Below are 19,962 nucleotides of genomic sequence, written 5' to 3' on the forward strand. Positions count from 1 at the left end.
ATACCCCCCCCCAACATCCCCACCCCCCCCACAACAGATGCCAGACAAGCACACACGCACATACTCACATACTCCAACACACTCAACCCCCCTCCTCCACAATCCACCATAAAATCCGATACTCAACGGCTGTTATATCCCAGAACCCAACTCGAGAAATAACTTGATCTACGAGTGCACATACAGTTAAAGCTGATTGAGAAAGCATGCAGATTGAGCAGAAATTGATAACAATGTGAGATTTGATTAATCTACTTAATCTATGTCAAGTCCTAGGTGATGGAGATCAGATCCACCCTCTTCACCTGAGACACAAACACTCTGATCCCCTGTTGCAACCATTTTCCCAAGCATCTCCATGCGGTCAGACCTTTGATTATTTTGTGCCACCTGGGCCACAATGATAAACCCCCCTCTCTGATTGTCCGAGTGTGACCCCCTCCCCCATGGGTTACTGCAGCCAGTGTTGCCAGCACTGCCACTACCTGGGTGGGCGTACCCCACCGGAATCCCCACCGGCTAGGTAAAAGGTCGTCAAGGTTCTCATTAGCAGCTTTGAGAATTTCCTTGTATATTTTGCTCTCCCATCAGGGGGCTCTGGCTTTGTAGGACCAACCCTGCCCGGCAGGCTCAGAATCTTGAGGGGGCGGTGCTGCTCAAGTAGGTCTCTGACCGCATTTATTTCTCTGTTTAGGCTGCATATTCACAGCAGGTCCATAAAATAGATGGGAACTTCTCTTTGGTGTATGGGTCGCTCAGGTGGGTGTCCAGGTTATAGGGTTAGGGATCTTTCCATCATGATAGGACAATGAATAATTAGATTAGATTAATTTAAATACTATATTTAAAAATGTATATCCCTCATCTACACAAAATTGAAAGCTCTCTCTCTCACTACCCCTGTTCATAGACCCCCGGTCGGCTCTGGGATATGCAACCATTTCCCCTCTCACTCACTTAACGCCGCACCTTTTCAAACACAAAATGCACACCACATGGTTGACTGCGGAAGAAATGGGCCGAGCGTGCAAACGCACCCCGCATCCACATCTGCCGCAAGGGAGAAGGACGCCAGAGAGAACACAAGACCAACCACAACAACCATCCGCCAAAACAACAACCTCCCGCCAAAAAAGCCATGTTCTAATTATTTGTATTTAAATATGTATTATTCTGCTTGTTATATCGTTTTATCCATTTATAAAATACTATACTTACTATAAATGTTATTTAATATTACAATCCCTATCATTGCTAGTATCAGGTGCTCCAATATTTGACTCCTCTATTACAACTTTTAGAATAGCCATGGAGTAGTCTTTGTGTCTCTGAACATTTGGTTGTCAATATATAATTTATCCACCACTAGTGCAACACGTTTCCCTTTTAATCTGTTTTCCTTGAAGATTGGATACAGAACTTTGCGCCTTTCTACAATCTCCTTCGGGAACTGATCATTTATGCCTATTTTCGTGCCAGCAAGTCTTTTTCCCAGGCTTTTCACCATAGCTTTGTCCTTAAAAAAAGCAAATTTGGCAACGATTGGGCGCTCATATTTCTGTCCTCTTTTTCCGAAACGATGTACACGTTCGAGTTGGATTTTATCGACAGCCTCGAGTGGGATTTGTAGCGCTGTATGCAGGAAGTCCTTCATAATATTCTCTGTTATTTCTCCCTCCTTTTCCTGAATACCCGTAAGTACTAGATTTTCCCTCATCGATCTAGTTTGGATGTCTAGTAAGGCTTCTCTCAGAAGATTGTTCTCCTTTTTTAATTCCCTAACGTCCGTTTCCATTTTAGAGACTGTCACTTTTATTTCTTTGGTTTCTTTCTCCATTACCAAAGCTTTTTCGTCACTCATTTGAAGACTTGCTTTCAACTCTTTTACGTCTTTACTGACCAATTCTAATATGCCCAATTTGTCATTTATCGACTTCAACAGGTCGCTTTCCACACTTACCATACCCAGTGGTGAAAAGCATATATCATCTGTATCAGTCGATGAGTCACGTTTCCTTTTGGGGATCGGCTCTCCACGCTTGTCTTCAGTCATGTTTGGGTGTTGCTTGTTGTAGTAATATTTGTCGATATATTTCTCTAGCCTTATGATCTTATTTCTGTTATTATCCAGATTGAATTATATTAACTGCGAATATATGAAATGCTAATATTTAGTCTAACTTACTGATTTTGAATATTATGTTTTTATCTTGAGGTGTTTTGTACCGATTTCTATTCAATACGCCATCTTGTCTACGCGTGCCCCGCCTCCACTACGCGTGCCCCGCCGCCTGGTTATGACTCCTACTCATTTATTCAAATGAGTTTCTTCCCTGCCAAGTAGTTTCCTTTCGTTTTAAAGTTATTTTCTTAAATCCTTTGTTGTTGTTGTAATTCATTCTTTACAGTCTGTTTTTTTTTCATCATTTTTAAATAGCTTGTAGAAAATACACTTTATAACACTGTCATGAAGCATTATGACCATTATGTGTCACTTTACTTGGACTAAGAAAATACACTTCATGACACTGTCAAGAAGCATTATGACCATCATAATCATATAAGCCAGATAGGCCTATCACGTACATGCCCTTATATCAGTCATCAGTCAAAAAGAGGGTGTCTTGTCCTGCTCCTGAAATCTGCTACGACATTCATCCCAGTCATCAGCAACAGAGCATTGGGGCAGGTGCAGTTACAATGATAATTTAAAATGGTCAATTTTAACAACAAAAAATATAACATAAACATACTGTTGACATGTACGGTATGGTGTAATGGAATGTTTTGCCTTGTGTGGTAGGTTTTGTGGGTTTTGACACTCTCTTATGTAGGTTTCATAACCAGACATAAAATAACTACCGTTGTAGGTTTTATGGGTTTTTACACTCTTATGTAGGTGTCATAACCAGCCATAAAAAAACGCAATATATGTCACTAGAGGTCTAAATATATGTGTCATGACAGTGTTATAACAGGTTATCACAAGTTATATAAGCTGTTATGAAATGTTATGACATGGTTATGACCGTGTTATAACCTGTTATGATGCTAGATGTCAAGTAAAGTTTAAATTATTTGATAAAATATTAAAATAGTCCTTTACAACTTTAGCCCATAGAAAACACATTGAGTAACACATTCACAAATGGTAAAAAAAGACAGTAAAAAAATAAGTCATAAGGAATAAGGATTTTAAGTGTCTGTCCTATATCTCGGAGATATAAGAAAGATCAGGAAATATATATATATATATATTTTTTACACTTATATATTTGTTGGCACAAAACTACCTCCATACTTCCATTAATTTGTATGGGTTACCTTCAGATGAGTCGTAGAGCAAAACAGAGAACACATCTTGTTCGTGAGAGTCTCATCTTTCCATATAGTGGTTATACTTGTTAGGAGGCTAAGACATTTTTGCTATAGACATTTTCGTGAGAAGACTGATTTCTCATGGTCTGGCAAACACCGCTGTAACTCGTTCACCTTACACCGCAGATGCGGAAGGCCGACATAGGCGGATGCTGTGGAAAAATCTCTAACTTAAAATTATTTTGAAGGGGATTTTTATATTATGTTGGATGGAGTTTTGTGCCCCAAAAACTAAAGGTTTAGATATGTGTCAAAGAAACAAAAATATTTCCCGACTTATGTCTCCTAGATACTCTATAGGACAGACACTTCAAAACCTTATTCCTTATGATTTATTTTTTGATATATGAATGTGTTATTCAATGTGTTTAATTGAAATTGTTTTGTTTTTTTTACTGAGGAAATGGATGTCAATGGACGGTCAATAGGCCTACGTCAGTTTGTGACAATTGCTGATGTACTGTATGCTCTTTCTAAAATACATTTTATTGACTGATTGAGTTAGCCATGTTGATCAGTTGCTGGTCACTCGTGTGGAAGCACTGGTATTTGCCTCAGGCTGCTGGTACTCAGATCTAGTCCAATAGTGGGTTAATGGGATAACCTATTTATAGAGGTCCCACCCACATGACTGCACAATGATGTAACAACAAAAGATGATGGATTTTTCTGAATAACACAATATGTGTAAGATACAGCGGAACTGTAACCAACAAGCTCTCACAGTCACGCTGCAAAATTAGACATTTTTCCAAGTTTCTCCCTGACTGTAACACTGATGCTAACTACTGCATATTTTAGCTCTTTGCTATGCCATCTATTTTGAACCTTTTAATGTTATTATTCAATTAACTCCCTTATTCCTGGCAGAAACTCAGTTATTTGAAAGTCTCTCCCTTTGTCTTTCTTTCTTTCTCACTCACGCTCTATTTCTCTCTCTATCTCTTTCTCTAGAAAAAATTTAAAGATGTTCATGCATAATTGAGTTATGCCTTGATTTGGACTCTCAGGCCACTAACTACAGGCTGAGCAAGAACCCAAATGTACAGCCATACAATCTCAGACAGACTGCCAAAAATGGCACATACATACATTTTAAATATAAAATTACAGTGGCTTCAGCATATTCCACCTGTGTGAGGTGACCTATAGTTGAGACTCAGCACAGTCAGCACCACAGATATGTGTTGTCTGGCCGGGTGCTGTATGTTTCAGACTTATTGATCATCTGTAGAGCCACACAACATGATCTCTCCATGCTCTTCCTGTGTTGGTCACAGAACTGCAGACGTAAGCAGGCAGCATCAGGGATCCTGTGGCGTTGTAGTCACTGTCTGTCTCCCCTGGATGGATATCTGAAGATCCACGAGGCAGTTAACACTTCAGTGTCCTCAGTGCATCCACCCTAAGTGTTTAGATTGCATCCTAAATGGCACTCCATTCCCTATCAGAGCCCATATAGGCCCTGGTCAAAAGTAGTGCATATGGTGCCCTTTGAGACACATACAAAGTGTTGTGTTCACCTTAATGCACTCGGCTGGAGCCATATGTCCGGAGTAAATCATTTTGTAGGATTAATGACTCAGCTTCCAATTTGCACCATAATGGTCTGTGTCTGAGATCATCAGACGGAGCACTGGAGACAATTGACACATTCTGAGTCTGACTAGAGTATTGACTGAAGTCTGTAAGTGTGGATGGGAAGTTGCTGTTACACAAAGTTCATGATCACTGTACGCGCTTACACATGCATATAGACTCGCATTCAAATGCACACATGTGCACACACAGACACACACACACACATACACACATGTAAATAGTGCCACACATGCACTCGAAGGACATGAAGGTCAGTCAATACGGAACATTTCAATAACTTTGAACGTTTCTTCAAGTGCAGTCGCAAAAACCATCAAGCACTATGATGAAACTGGCTCTCAAGAGGACCACAACAGGAATGGAAGACCCAGAGATACCTCTGCTGCAGAGGATAAGTTCATTAGAGTTACCAGCCTTAGAAATTGTAGCCCAAATAAATATTTCACAGAGTTCAAGTAACAGATACATCTCAACATCAACTGTTCAGAGGAGACTGTGTGAATCAGACCACTAAAGAACACCAATAATAAGAAGAGATTTGCTTGGGCCAAGAAACGCAAGCAATGGACATTAGACTGGTGGAAATGTGTCCTTTAGTCTGGAGTCCAAATTTGAGATTTTTGCTTCCAACCCCCGTGTCTTTGTGAGATGCGGTGTGGGTGAACGAATGATCTCTGCATGTGTATTTCCCACCGTAAAGCATGGAGGAGGAGGTGTTTTGGTGTGGGGCTGCTTTGCTGGTGACACTGTCTATGATTTATTTAGAATTCAAGGCACACTTAATCAGCATGGCTACCATAGCATTCTGCAGCGATACGCCATCCCATCTGGTTTGGGCTTAGTGGGACTATCATTTGTTTTTCAACAGGACAATGACCCAACACACATCCAGGCTGTGTAAGGGCTATTTTACCAAGAAGGTGAGTGATGGAGTGCTGTGTCAGATGACCTGGCTTCCACAATCCCCCGACCTCAAACAAATTGAGATGGTTTGGAATGAGTCGGACCGCAGAGTGAAGGAAAAGCTGCCAACAAATGCTCAGCATATGTGGGAACTCCTTCAAGACTGTTGGAAAAGCATTCCAGGTGAAGCTGGTTGAGAGAATGCCAATAGTGTGCAAAGCTGTCATCATGGCAAAGGGTGGCTATTTGAAGAATCTCAAATATAAAATAAATGTTAATTCCATATGTGTTATTTCATAGTTTTGATGTCTTCACTATTATTCTACAATGTAGAAAATAGTAAAAAATAAAGAAAAACCCTTGAATGAGTAGGTGTTTTGACCGGTAGTGTACATATATGGACGAGCGATGTCAGAGCGACATGAACTAAGATACAGTGGAATATTATAGAAAACAGTATATACATATGAGATGAGTAATGCAAGATATGTAAACATTTTTAAAGTGACTAAGATACCGTAGAATAGTGTAGAATACAGTATATACATATGCGATGAGTAATGCTAGATATGTAAACATAATGAAAGTGGCTAGTGTTCCATTTCTTAAAGTGGCCAGTGAATTCTAGTCTATGTCTATAGGCAGCAGCCTCTAATGTGATAGTGATGGCTGTTTAACAGTCTGATGGCCTTGAGATAGAAGCTGTTTTTCAGTCTCTCAGTCCCAGCTTTGATGCACCTGTACTGACCTTGCCTTCTGGATGATAGCGGTATGAACAGGCAGTGGCTCGGGTGGTTGATGTCCTTGATGATCTTTTTGGCCTTCCTGTGACATCAGGTGCTGTAGGTATCCTGGAGGGCGGGTAGTTTGCCCCCGGTAATGCGTTGGGCAGACCGCACCACCTTCTGGAGAGCCTTGCGGTTGCAGGCGGTGCAGATGCCGTACCAGGCGGTGATACAGCCCGACAGGATGCTCTCAATTGTGCATCTGTAAAAGTTGGTAAGGGTTGTAGGTGCCAAGCAACATTTCTTTAGCCTCCTGAGGTTGAACAGGCTCTGTTGCGCCTTCTTCACCACACACTGTGGGTGGTCCATTTCAATTTGTCAGTGATGTGTATGCCAAGGAACTTGAAGCGTTCCACCTTCTCCACTGTGGTCCCCTCTGCTGTTTCCTGAAGCCCACGATCATGCCCTTTGTTTTGTTACCGTTGAGTGAGAGGTTATTTTCCTAGCATCACACTCCCAGAGCCCTCACCTCCTCCCTGTAGGCTGGCTCGTCATTGTTGGTAATCAAGCCTACTACTGTTGTGTCGTCTGCAAACTTGATGATTGAGTTGGAGGCGTGCTTGCCCACGCAGTCATGGGTGAACAGGGAGTACAGGAGTGGGCTGAGCACGCACCCTTGTGGGGCCCCAGAGTTTAGGATCAGCGAAGTGGAGGTGTTGTTTCCTACCTTCACCACCTGGGGGCGGCCCGTCAGGAAGTCCAGGACCCAGTTGCACAGGGCGGGGTTCAGACCCAGGGCCTCGAGCTTAATGATGAGCTTGGAGGGTACTATGGTGTTGAATGCTGAGCTATAGTCAATGAACAGCATTCTTACATAGGTATTCTTCTTGTCCAAATGGGATAGGGCAGAGTGATGGCGATTCCATCGTCTGTGGATCTAGTTGGGTGGTAAGCAAATTGAAGTGGGTCTAGAGTGGCAGGTAAGGTAGAGGTGATATGATCCTTGACTAGTCTCTCAAAGCACTTCATGATGACAGAGGTGAGTGCTACGTGGCGATAGTCGTTTAGTTCAGTTACCTTTGCTTTCTTGGTTACAGGAACAATGGTGGCCATCTTGAAGCATGTGGAGACAGCAGAATGGGATATGGAGAGATTGTAGTAAAACTTTTGTCGCTTGCGTGTCTGTGTGAAGGCTGTGTCATCCTTTGTGACGTCATATGTTGACGTGATTCCACCTCAGTCGGGAAATGGCCTTGCTGAAGTACAGAAGTATTTGGTTCAGATGCCTCTGACTCTCTCTCTCTCTCTGGCCCACATTTATCACACATCATTTTCACTACAAACACACCTCCCCTCTATCTGCCCTGAACTGAGAAAGCGGTCAGATATGTTGGACTTCCTCAGAAAGAGAGTCATTCCCCTGAGGAATAGTCTCACCCTGGTGTGAACCAACCGATCTCACTGTTAAAGTCTCATAACTCACATTCCTTATCTGTAGGTGGGACGTCAGTAGGGCGGTCCCACTGGTAGTGTTTCTCCTGAAGGTCTCTGTGGTCAGACACAGGTCAAACTCACTGTTAGTGTGATAACAGGCTTTTCCACAGGAAATCACTTTACTAAGCTGCATCCCAAATGGCACCCTATTCCCTAGTGCACTACTTATGGGTCCTTGTCAAAAGTAGTGCACTATATAGGGAATAGGGTGTCATTTAGGATGTATATCTAACATTTCTTAATTTTTTTGCAGCTCTTGGCTCAGTAACAAGGCACCTTTGTAAGACAAAGCTGAAATAGACCGGCTGAAAAATCTGATTTGTAGACACAAATTGAATCCAAACACTATGAAATTCAATTTAGAGACAGATTTGTTGTTCGTACAATGAGATTCACTCTCAATTCAAGTGAAGTGTAAGCAGATTGATGCTAAGGGAAACTGTCACAATTACCTGATTTATCTACCCTCATGTATTCAAACACACCAGACTGTAATCCACATCCATCTTTTCTGTGTGCCATATAGGATGTCTGTTCTCTGGGCTGTTCTGGCTTGGACAAGGCTTACCTACTTACTTATATAGGTTGTCCAGTGTTGTGACTTCTGTGGAAATGACTGTTTTATTGAGGAGGGTTGCAGCAGGCTATAGCTCTGGTGACTGTGTGACAGTGTGGCTCTGGAATGAAATGTGAGTGTGACTTTCTACCATACAGGATGCCATATAGGATGCTTTGTGTTGTAATTTCTGTGAAAGTAACATTTTGATTGAGGTGGGTTGTAGAAGGCTACAGGATAGCTCTGTGTGACAGACAGTGTGTCTCTATGATATACTGTGGGTCCTCATCAGTGAGAGACATGATAAGGCTGCACTGTGAGCGTTTTCTCTGACAGCCAGCCGGGTTGGTGTCGTGGTGGTGGTGGTGGTGGTGGTGGGTGGGGGTCACAGTTGAAATGAAAACGCTGTGATTGTTTGTACACGGCTGTAGCTGTTAAGACAATGGCAGCGTGTGTGAGAGCTAGCCTCTCTGTCATGTTGAATACCATGGTGGGGTTGATTCCCACTTGATTGACAAAGCCCTGCCAATTGTGTCAGCGTGTCAATCTGTGCTGTTCACTGGCGTCATTGTCAGGACCGGGTTTGTTGTTGCTGTCCTGGAAAACAAACTCCCTCTGCCCTTCATCCATGCTGTCCCGATACCGGAAGTCAAGTTGAAACAACTTATTTAAAGTAAAATATAGTGACGTGCGTAGCCGTAGAGGCTTGCGATTGTTCAGTGGGTGAACATGTAAAATATACTGGACTGTATGTGTGTTTTAAGTGAAGGACAGATCTGTATGTTTTAAACCATATAGTGGTTGTGCCACACAGGATATATGCCTGTCCTGCTGCAATGAAAACAATGACAGTGTGGTTTTGTTTGCTGCACACACTTCCTGTTAGAGTTGTTCTTCTCAGCTACATTTTCCTGTGACAGTCGATTCCAATAATTTGTGTTTGATGTCTGAAAAGGGCTTAGAATGCCTCAAAGCCTTAAAATGACTCCTTAACGATAGAAGCACACACTGATAATTATACATAAAGCAATTAAGGAACATAATCTTATGAGAAAAAGCTCTGTTCACCTCTATCTGGTTATAAATTAATTAATGGAAGAGGAGCACCTTCTCCAGATGACTCATCAGAAGAGGACATTTTACTTTCAAATATCTCCCCCTCATCCTGTAGTAGGCGTACATGTCCCGCTCATCAGATTCTCTCATTAAAATGAATAGAAACCCTCTCCATCTTTCTTGTTATTATTAGCCTGGAAGGAAAACAAGTCATTTGATTGGAGTCGGCTACACTGGACAGTCTCTCACCTGCATTGCCCAGGCTTGCTACACTATTTTAAGGAACCATTATTCATGTCTCTTTGTTTCACTCCTTAAAGGGGAGGCACTTTCCATCCCATCGAGCTAATGAGTGTAGATTTAATTATTGTCTACTCTAGTCCGCTCTCTCTTTCATCCACTGCACTTGATTTCTACTTAGGGTTATTTTGGGTTATTGCATACTCTTTGTAAGGACAGCCATTCTCTCAATGTAATCTGTCACAGAGGTGAGGGGTGTGACTAACCTGTGTCTGTGTGTGTGTGTGTGTGTGTGTGTGTGTGTGTGTGTGTGTGTGTGTGTGTGTGTGTGTGTGTGTGTGTGTGTGTGTGTGTGTGTGTGTGTGTGTGTGTGTGTGTGTGTGTGTGTGTGTTTGTGTGTGTGTGTGTGTGTGTGTGTGTGTGTGTGCGTGCGTTCGAACATGTTCATGTGTGTTTTGGTGTGTGTGTCTACCTTATAGCAGACATCACTCCCCACTCCAGGATGTGTGACTGTGACGTGGACGTGTCCTCGGAGCCCACCAGCCCCAGGCTCTACGGTGAGTCCTCTGACAAATACTGCCATGTGGACCGCTGGCAGAAGCTCCGCACCGCTGTCCGCAAGCTGGAGTTCTGGGAGAACTTCACCGCCGAGCTCATCGGGAGCGGCTTCTTCTCTAAAGTCTACAAGGTACCTGGTCCCTCCCTAGCCATCTGTATTGAACCTAGCGTGCATCCCAAATGGCACCCTATTCTCTATAGAGTGCACTCTTTTTGACCATAGCCCTATGGGCCCTTGTAAAAATGATGCACTATATACACAATAGGGTTCCATTTGCGATGGTGGCAATGCCATTATTAGCTTGCACTCCATAAAGAATGCCTGAGCATACAAAAACCTGGGAGTACACAATGGTACTCCACTGTGTTCAGTTTACAATCTGCACTATGTGCTTCAGTAGCGGAATAGGGAGAGAAAGGTGACATGTACAGTGAGGGAAAAAAGTATTTGATCCCCTGATGATTTTGTACGTTTGCCCACTGACAAAGACATGATCAGTCTATAATTTTAATGGTAGGTTTATTTGAACAGTGAGAGACAGAATAACAACAAAAAAATCCTGAAAAAACGCATGTCAAAAATGTTATTACATTTACATTTACATTTAGCAGACGCTCTTATCCAGAGCGACTTACAAATTGGTGCATTCACCTTATAGCCAGTGGGATAACCACTTTACAATATGTTATTGTTTTTTCTTTCTTTGGGGTGGGGTAAGGGGGGGTAAAATGATTACTTTATCCTATCCCAGGTATTCCTTAAAGAGGTGGGGTTTCAAGTGTCTCCGGAAGGTGGTGAGTGACTCCGCTGTCGTGGCGTCGTGAGGGAGCTTGTTCCACCATTGGGGTGCCAGAGCAGCGAACAGTTTTGACTGGGCTGAGCGGGAACTGTGCTTCCGCAGAGGTAGGGGGGCCAGCAGGCCAGAGGTGGATGAACGCAATGCCCTCGTTTGGGTGTAGGGACTGATCAGAGCCTGAAGGTACGGAGGTGCCGTTCCCCTCACAGCTCCGTATGCAAGCACCATGGTCTTGTAGCAGATGCGAGCTTCAACTGGAAGCCAGTGGAGTGTGCGGAGGAGCGGGGTGACGTGAGAGAACTTGGGAAGGTTGAACACCAGACGGGCTGCGGCATTCTTGATGAGTTGTAGGGGTTTAATGGCACAGGCAGGGAGCCCAGCCAACAGCGAGTTTTAGTAATCCAGACGGGAGATGACAAGTGCCTGGATTAGGACCTGTGCCGCTTCCTGTGTAAGGCAGGGTCGTACTCTTCGAATGTTGTAGAGCATGAACCTACAGGATCGGGTCACCGCCTTGATGTTAGTGGAGAACGACAGGGTGTTGTCCAGGGTCACGCCAAGGCTCTTCGCACTCTGGGAGGAGGACACAACGGAGTTGTCAACCGTGATGATGAGATCATGGAACGGGCAGTCCTTCCCCGGGAGGAAGAGCAGCTCCGTCTTGCCGAGGTTCAGCTTGAGGTGGTGATCCGTCATCCACACTGATATGTCTGCCAGACATGCAGAGATGCGATTCGCCGCCTGGTTATCAGTAGGGGGAAAGGAGAAGATTAGTTGTGTGCCGTCTGCGTAGCAATGATAGGAGAGGCCATGTGAGGATATGACAGAGCCAAGTGACTTGGTGTATAGCGAGAATAGGAGCGGGCCTAGAACTGAGCCCTGGGGGACACCAGTGGTGAGAGCACGTGGTGCGGAGACAGATTCTCGCCACGCCACTTGGTAGGAGCGACCGGTCAGGTAGGACGCAATCCAAGAGTGAGCCGCGCCGAAGATGCCCAACTCAGAGAGGGTGGAGAGGAGGATCTGATGGTTCACAGTATCAAAGGCAGCAGACAGGTCTAGAAGGACAAGAGCAGAGGAGAGAGAGTTAGCTTTAGCAGTGCGGAGAGCCTCCGTGACACAGAGAATAGCAGTCTCAGTTGAATGACCAGTCTTGAAACCTGACTGGTTTGGATCAAGAAGGTCATTCTGAGAGAGATAGCAAGAGAGTTGGCTAAAGACCGCACACTCAAGAGTTTTGGAGAGAAAAGAAAGAAGGGATGCAACTCTCGCTCTCTTGAAGACGGAAGGGACATAGCCAGCGGTCAAGGATGAGTTGATGAGCGAGGTGAGGTAAGGGAGAAGGTCACCGGAGATGGTCTGGAGAAGAGAGGAGGGGATAGGGTCAAGCGGGCAGGTTGTTGGTCGGCCCGGCCGTCACGAAAGTCGCAAGATTTCATCTTTAGAGAGAGGGAGAAAGAAGTCAAAGCATAGGGTAGGGCAGGTGTGAGCAGGACCAGCAGTGTCATTTGACTTAACAAACAAGGATCGGATGTCGTCAACCTTCTTTTCAAAATGGTTGACGAAGTCATCCAAAAGAGAGAGGAGGAGGGGGGTTCAGCAGGGAGGAGATGGTGGCAAAGAGCTTCCTAGGGTTAGAGGCAGAGGCTTGGAATTTAGAGTGGTAGAAAGTGGCTTTAGCAGCAGAAACAGATGAAGAAAATGTAGAGAGGAGGGAGTTAAAAGATGCCAGGTCCGCAGGGAGTCTAGTTTTCCTCCATTTCCGTTTGGCTGCCCGGAGCCCTGTTCTGTGAGCTCGCAATGAGTCGTCAAGCCACGGAGCAGGAGGGGAGGACCGAGCCGGCCGGGAGGATAGGGGACATAGAGAGTCAAAGGATGCAGAAAGGGAGGAGAGGAGGGTTGAGGAGGCAGAATCAGGAGGAGATTTGAGGGAGATGGATTGAGCAGAGGGAAGAGATGATAGGATGGAAGAGGAGAGAGTAGCGGGAGAGAGAGAGCGAAGGTTGCGACGGCGCATTACCATCTGAGTAGGGGCAGAGTGAGTAGTGTTGGAGGAGAGCGAGAGAGAAAAGGATACAAAGTAGTGGTCGGAGACTTGGAGGGGAGTTGCAGTGAGATTAGTAGAAGAACAGCATCTAGTAAAGATGAGGTCAAGTGTGTTGCCTGCCTTGTGAGTAGGGGGGGACGGTGAGAGGGTGAGGTCAAAAGAGGAGAGGAGTGGAAAGAAGGAGGCAGAGAGAAATGAGTCAAAGGTAGACGTAGGGAGGTTGAAGTCACCCAGAACTGTGAGGGGTGAGCCATCCTCAGGAAAGGAACTTATCAAGGCGTCAAGCTCATTGATGAACTCTCCAAGGGAACCTGGAGGGCAATAAATGACAAGGATGTTAAGCTTGAATGGGCTAGTGACTGTGACAGCATGGAATTCAAATGAGGAGATAGACAGATGGGTCAGGGGGAAAAGAGAGAATGTCCACTTGGGAGAGATGATGATTCCTGTGCCACCGCCGCGCTGACCAGATGCTCTCGGGGTATATGAGAACACATGATCAGACGAGGAAAGAGCAGTAGGAGTAGCAGTGTTTTCTGTGGTAATCCATGTTTCCGTCAGCGCCAAGAATTCGAGGGACTGGAGGGTGGCATAGGCTGAGATGAACTCTGCCTTGTTGGCCGCAGAATGGAAGTTCCAGAGGCTACCGGAGACCTGGAACACCACGTGGGTCGTGCGTGCAGGGACCACCAGGTTAGAGAGGCAGCAGCCACGCGGTGTGAGGTGTTTGTATAGCCTGTGCGGAGAGGAGAGAACAGGGATAGACAGAGGCATAGTTGACAGGCTACAGAAAATGGCTACAATAATGCAAAGGAGATCGGAATGAAATGAACTAAACATCTGGGAAAGCGAGAGAGCGGGGCCTCCCTCACTTACGTTTCACTGAAACACCCAAATATAACTCTCCCAACTTCCACCTCAGAAACTATAAAACTACAGCGGTTCAATGTTTTCTAGGAATAGACTAACTTAGTGTATTCAGCTAGCTAACATGGTACAGTATTCTTTCGTGAAAACCGTCCAGGGCACCTAGTCATATGATGCCACAGCCAACTAGCATGCCGGCCTCCAACAACACGGTTTAGCACCAATACTCGGCCACAACAAACCACCAGTGTGTCAACACGCCAAGCAGATCATTCGTGTCCTTGTCTAACTTTGTGGGTTAGTCCCGACAGCTTGAGCGAGTCCGTCGTCAACTTATTCAGCCAGTTAGTTAGCTAGAATAGTTAGCATACTAGCTAGCCATTGCTTTCTACCAATGAAGAAACCCATCCTCCCACGGCACAAACACACAGAGAGAGCCAAGCTAACGTTAACTAGTCACCCATGTCCCGAATTCACTTGAACGGCTACCAGTATGTAATAACAAAACACAAATGTACAGTGAGGGAAAAAAGTATTTGATCCCCTGCTGATTTGGTACGTTTGCCCACTGACAAAGACATGATCAGTCTATAATTTTAATGGTAGGTGTATTTGCATGTCAAAAATGGTATAAATTTATTTGCATTTTAATGAGGGAAATAAGTATTTGACCCCTCTGCAAAACATGACTTAGTACTTGGTGGCAAAACCCTTGTTGGTAATCACAGAGGTCAGACGTTTCTTGTAGTTGGCCACCAGGTTTGCACACATCTCAGGAGGGATATTGTCCCACTCCTCTTTGCAGATCTTCTCCAAGTCATTAAGGTTTTGAGGCTGACGTTTGGCAACTCGAACCTTCAACTCCCTCCACAGATTATCTATGGGATTAAGGTCTGGAGACTGGCTAGGCCACTCCAGGACCTTAATGTTCTTCTTCTTGAGCCACTCCTTTGTGGCCTTGGCTGTGTGTTTTGAGTCATTGTCATGCTGGAATACCCATCCACAACCCATTTTCAATGCCCTGGCTGAGGGAAGGAGGTTCTCACCCAAGATTTGACGGTACATGGCCCCGTCCATTGTCCCTTTGATGCGGTGAATTTGTCCTGTCCCCTTAGCAGAAAAACACCCCCAAAGCATAATGTTTCCACCTCCATGTTTGACGGTGGGGATGGTGTTCCTGGGGTCATAGGCAGCATTCCTCCTCCTCCAAATACGGCAAGTTGACTTGATGCCAAATAACTCGATTTTAGTCTCATCTGACCACAACACTTTCACCCAGTTCTCCTCTGAATCATTCAGATGTTCATTGGCAAACTTCAGACGGCCCTGTATATGTGCTTTCTTGAGCAGGGGGACCTTGCGGGCACTGCAGGATTTCAGTCCTTCACGGCGTAGTGTGTTACCAATTGTTTTCTTGGTGACTATGGTCCCAGCTGCCTTGAGATCTTTGACAAGATCATCCCATGTAGTTCTGGGCTGATTCCTCACCGTTCTCATGATCATTGCAACTCCACGAGGTGAGATCTTGCATGGAGCCCCAGGCCGAGGGAGATTGACATTTATTTTGCGTTTCTTCCATTTGCGAATAATCGCACCAACTGTTGTCACCTTCTCACCAAGCTGCTTGGCAATGGTCTTGTAGCCCATTCCAGCCTTGTGTAGGTCTACAATCTTGTCCCTGACATCCTTGGAGAGCTCTTTGGTCTTGGCCATGGTGGAGAGTTTGTAATCTGATTGATTGATTGCTTCTGTGGACAGGTGTCGTTTATACAGGTAACAAACTGAGATTAGAAGCACTTCATTTAAGAGTGTGCTCCTAATCTCAGCTCATTACCTGTATAAAATACACCTGGGAGCCAGAATTCTTACTGATTGAGAGGGGGTCAAATACTTATTTCCCTCATTAAAATGCAAATCAATTTATAACATTTTTGACATGCGCTTTTCTGGATTTTTTTGTTGTTATTCTGTCTCTCACTATTCAAATAAACCTACCATTAAAATTATAGACTGATCATTTCTTTGTCAGTGGGCAAACATACAAAATCAGCAAGGGATCAAATACCTTTTTTACATCACTGTAGGTTATAACTTACCCCTAGCAGCTACTGTTAGCTAGCCAAGTGCAAAGCTAGCCACTGAATCGATTTGGCCAGTTCGCGTCTGTTAGCTAGGTCGTTCCAGCTATTGTTTAGTAGCTATCCAGGTAGCAACAAGCAAGCTACATTTCGAGCACAGTAGCTACTTACTACCTAACGTTAATGCTTCAGACAATGAGGTTAGAAATACAGCTTTATGGTAGGCATTATTGTATGTAATTATTGTAGGCATTTAGCTGGCGTAATTACAGGTACTATCAGGCGTGAAACAACTATCTACAGTTGCTAATAGTTACCAGTAGCTACCCGCTAGCTAGTCCAGGTAGTGGGTTAGCTAGCTTCGTGCTTCACCGGGCTCAGTCGAATACAATACTTACCTACAATAATTACATACAACAACCCACGATAACTACCTACAATACCTAACTACAATCTAAATACATAGTTTAAGCTTTACTCGACAAAGCTTAAACTATGTATATCAGCCATATAAGCCAAGCTTACCTCCCGCCAGAGAGAGACACAACCTCACCCGATGACAACGACACAGCTCAATGTGTTTTTTAATGAGGGAAATAAGTATTTGACCCCTCTGCAAAACATGACTTAGTACTTGGTGGCGAAACCCTTGTTGGCAATCACAGAGGTCAGACATTTCTTGTAGTTGGCCACCAAGTTTGCACACATCTCATTAGGGATTTTGTCCCACTCCTCTTTGCAGATCTTCTCCAAGTCATTAAGGTTTCGAGCCTGACGTTTGGCAACTCGAATCTTCAGCTCCCTCCACAGATTTTCTATGGGATTAAGGTCTGGAGACTGGCTAGGCCACTCCAGGACCTTAATGTGCTTCTTCTTGATCACTCCTTTGTTGCCTTGGCCGTGTGTTTTGGGTCATTGTCATGCTGGAATACCCATCCACGACCCATTTTCAATGCCCTGGCTGAGGGAAGGAGGTTCTCACCCAAGATTTGACGGTACATGGCTCCGTCCATCGTCCCTTTGATGCGGTGAAGTTGTCCTGTCCCATTAGCAGAAAAACACCCCCAAAGCATAATGTTTCCACCTCCATGTTTGACGGTGGGGATGGTGTTCTTGGGGTCATAGGCAGCATTCCTCCTCCTCCACAGTTGAGTTGATGCCAAAGAACTCGATTTTGGTCTCATCTGACCACAACACTTTCACCCAGTTCTCCTCTGAATCATTCAGATGTTCATTGGCAAACTTCAGACGGCCCTGTATATGTGCTTTCTTGAGCAGGGGGACCTTGCAGGCGCTGCAGGATTTCAGTCCTTCAGAGCATAGTGTGTTACCAATTGTTTTCTTGGTGACTATGGTCCTAGCTGCCTTGAGATCATTGACAAGATCCTCCCGTGTAGTTCTGGGCTGATTCCTCACCGTTCTCATGATCATTGCAACTCTACGAGGTGAGATCTTGCATGGAGCCCCAGACCGAGGGAGATTGACAGTTATTTTGTGTTTCTTCCATTTGCGAATAATCACACCAACTGTTGTCACCTTCTCACCAAGCTGCTTGGCGGTGGTCTTGTAGCCCATTCCAGCCTTGTGTAGGTCTACAATCTTGTCCCTGACATCCTTGGAGAGCTCTTTGGTCTTGGCTATGATGGAGAGTTTGGAATCTGATTGATTGATTGCTTCTGTGGACAGGTGTCTTTTATACAGGTAACAAACTGAGATTAGGAGCACTCCCTTTAAGAGTGTGCTCCTAATCTCAGCTCGTTACCTTTATAAAAGACACCTGGGAGCCAGAAATATTTCTGATTGAGATGGCGTCAAATACTTATTTCCCTCATTAAAATGCAAATCAATTTATAACATTTTGACATGCGTTTATCTGGATTTTGTTGTTGTTATTCTGTCTCTCATTGTTCAAATAAACCTACCATTAAAATTACAGACTGATCATTTCTTTGTCAGTGGGCAAACGTACAAAATCAGCAGGGGATCAAATACTTTTATTTATTTATTTAGGCTTAGTCCTGTATGAAATGAGAGACGGGTAGAATGATAGATGGGATGATTGCAGAATAATCTATTAGTCTACTGGATTTGAACAGTGAATGTTCTGAGTAGAGCAAACACTGCTGGAGATACTACTGGCCATCAATCTGTTTCATGTTATGTGATGATTTAATCACAATTCAATAATGGAGTCATTAATTAATTTACCTGCAAAAATAGCTCCTTTCTGACAGTCACCTAACCTGCTTTTTTTGTACAGGTTACATGACTAGGTCTTGAGCAGGTTTTTAGTGGTTAAACTGTAAACACTCGTCTGTTTCTCTCAGGTGATTCACAGTACTGTGAAATAACTATTGTCAGTTTCTCTCAGGTGATTTACAGTCCTGTAAAATAACTATTGTCTGTTTCTCTCAGGTGATTCACAGTACTGTAAAATAACTATTGTCTGTTTCTCTCAGGTGATTTACAGTACTGTAAAATAACTATTGTCTTTTTCTCTCAGGTGATTCACAGTACTGTAAAATAACTATTGTCTGTTTCTCTCAGGTGATTCACAGTACTGTAAAATAACTTGTCTGTTTCTCACAGGTGATTCACAGTACGAGCCATAAGGTGATGGTGGTGAAGATCTATAAGAATGATGTGGACCAGGATAGCATCGTGCGTGAGATAAGCCTACTGCAGAAACTCTCCCATCCCAACATAGTCAGGTATTAGTCAGTTACTCACACCTTTTTGTGATGATCACTTATAACATTTGGTATATGACATTATTGATACCATGTAATAATTTAGCATAATTGCTTATTAATTAACATGGTTTATCACATTAGCATATTAATAAGAATCAGTATCATCAGTCTGGCAAATTCACATACATATTAATAGATGCATTGTACCTGTCAAATAAATGTAATAAATGAAATGAAAATTGTTTAGATAAGATTAGGCCTGATAAGCTTATAATGTTTGACTGTTAGCATTTATGTAAGATTAATATCTGTATTAGTACAGGGCATACATTATGAATGGGAATGCTGGGATGCTGTGTGTACTTTCTGTGGTGCAGTCAATGGCTCAGGAACATAATGATCTAGTAGTCACAAAGGCCTATTCTACCCCTCTGAAGTGGTTACATAAGCCATGAAGGCATAGTGGATGTTATGACATGCACCATATAATCATGGCATACCTTTCCTGAATTCCAGTCCAAAATATATGGTATTATAATGTATTTTGTACTTCCAGTCATACTTATACTGAATATAGCTACCCAGTCTTCACCTTTGTCTCAAGACATCTCCAGACATCTTCATTTATATGTCTTAAGAGGTCTCAAGACATGTCTCAAGGTGACTCCAGACATGGTGAAGGCTGGGTATATATGCACATGCTGCTGAGTCTTTGAGGTGCAGTCATGGCCACAGCGGGAGGGACATTGTACTACCTTGTCACGTAGGCCAGCTCTACCCTTATGAAGTGGTTACATAAGGTGTGAAGGCATCGTGTTTGTCCAAGCAATCTTATTTTAGCCTTTCTTTCAAGGCCACAGTATCAGTGGTTATCAAACAGCACAGTTTATCTGCTGAGGTCAGAGAGTAGAGAGTCAGTGATGAAAGTGAATATGAGTCCAATACAATATGTACCTGGAACAGATAGG

At 43.9% G+C, this 19,962-nt stretch overlaps 1 protein-coding gene across 2 annotated transcripts in view; it reads left to right on the forward strand.

Annotated features, from left to right (window-relative positions):
- Positions 1-19,962, forward strand: part of LOC121557515 (dual specificity testis-specific protein kinase 1-like) — a 45,769-nt gene that overhangs the window by 13,984 nt on the left and 11,823 nt on the right. For both annotated transcript variants that reach the window (XM_041871110.2, XM_041871112.2), the window contains 2 exons: positions 10,434-10,642; positions 18,891-19,012. In XM_041871110.2, the coding sequence (XP_041727044.1) occupies positions 10,434-10,642; positions 18,891-19,012 (331 nt within the window). The remainder of the gene's footprint in view (positions 1-10,433; positions 10,643-18,890; positions 19,013-19,962) is intronic.

This window comes from Coregonus clupeaformis, chromosome 18, assembly GCF_020615455.1.
Source record: "Coregonus clupeaformis isolate EN_2021a chromosome 18, ASM2061545v1, whole genome shotgun sequence".
NCBI lineage: Eukaryota > Metazoa > Chordata > Actinopteri > Salmoniformes > Salmonidae > Coregonus > Coregonus clupeaformis.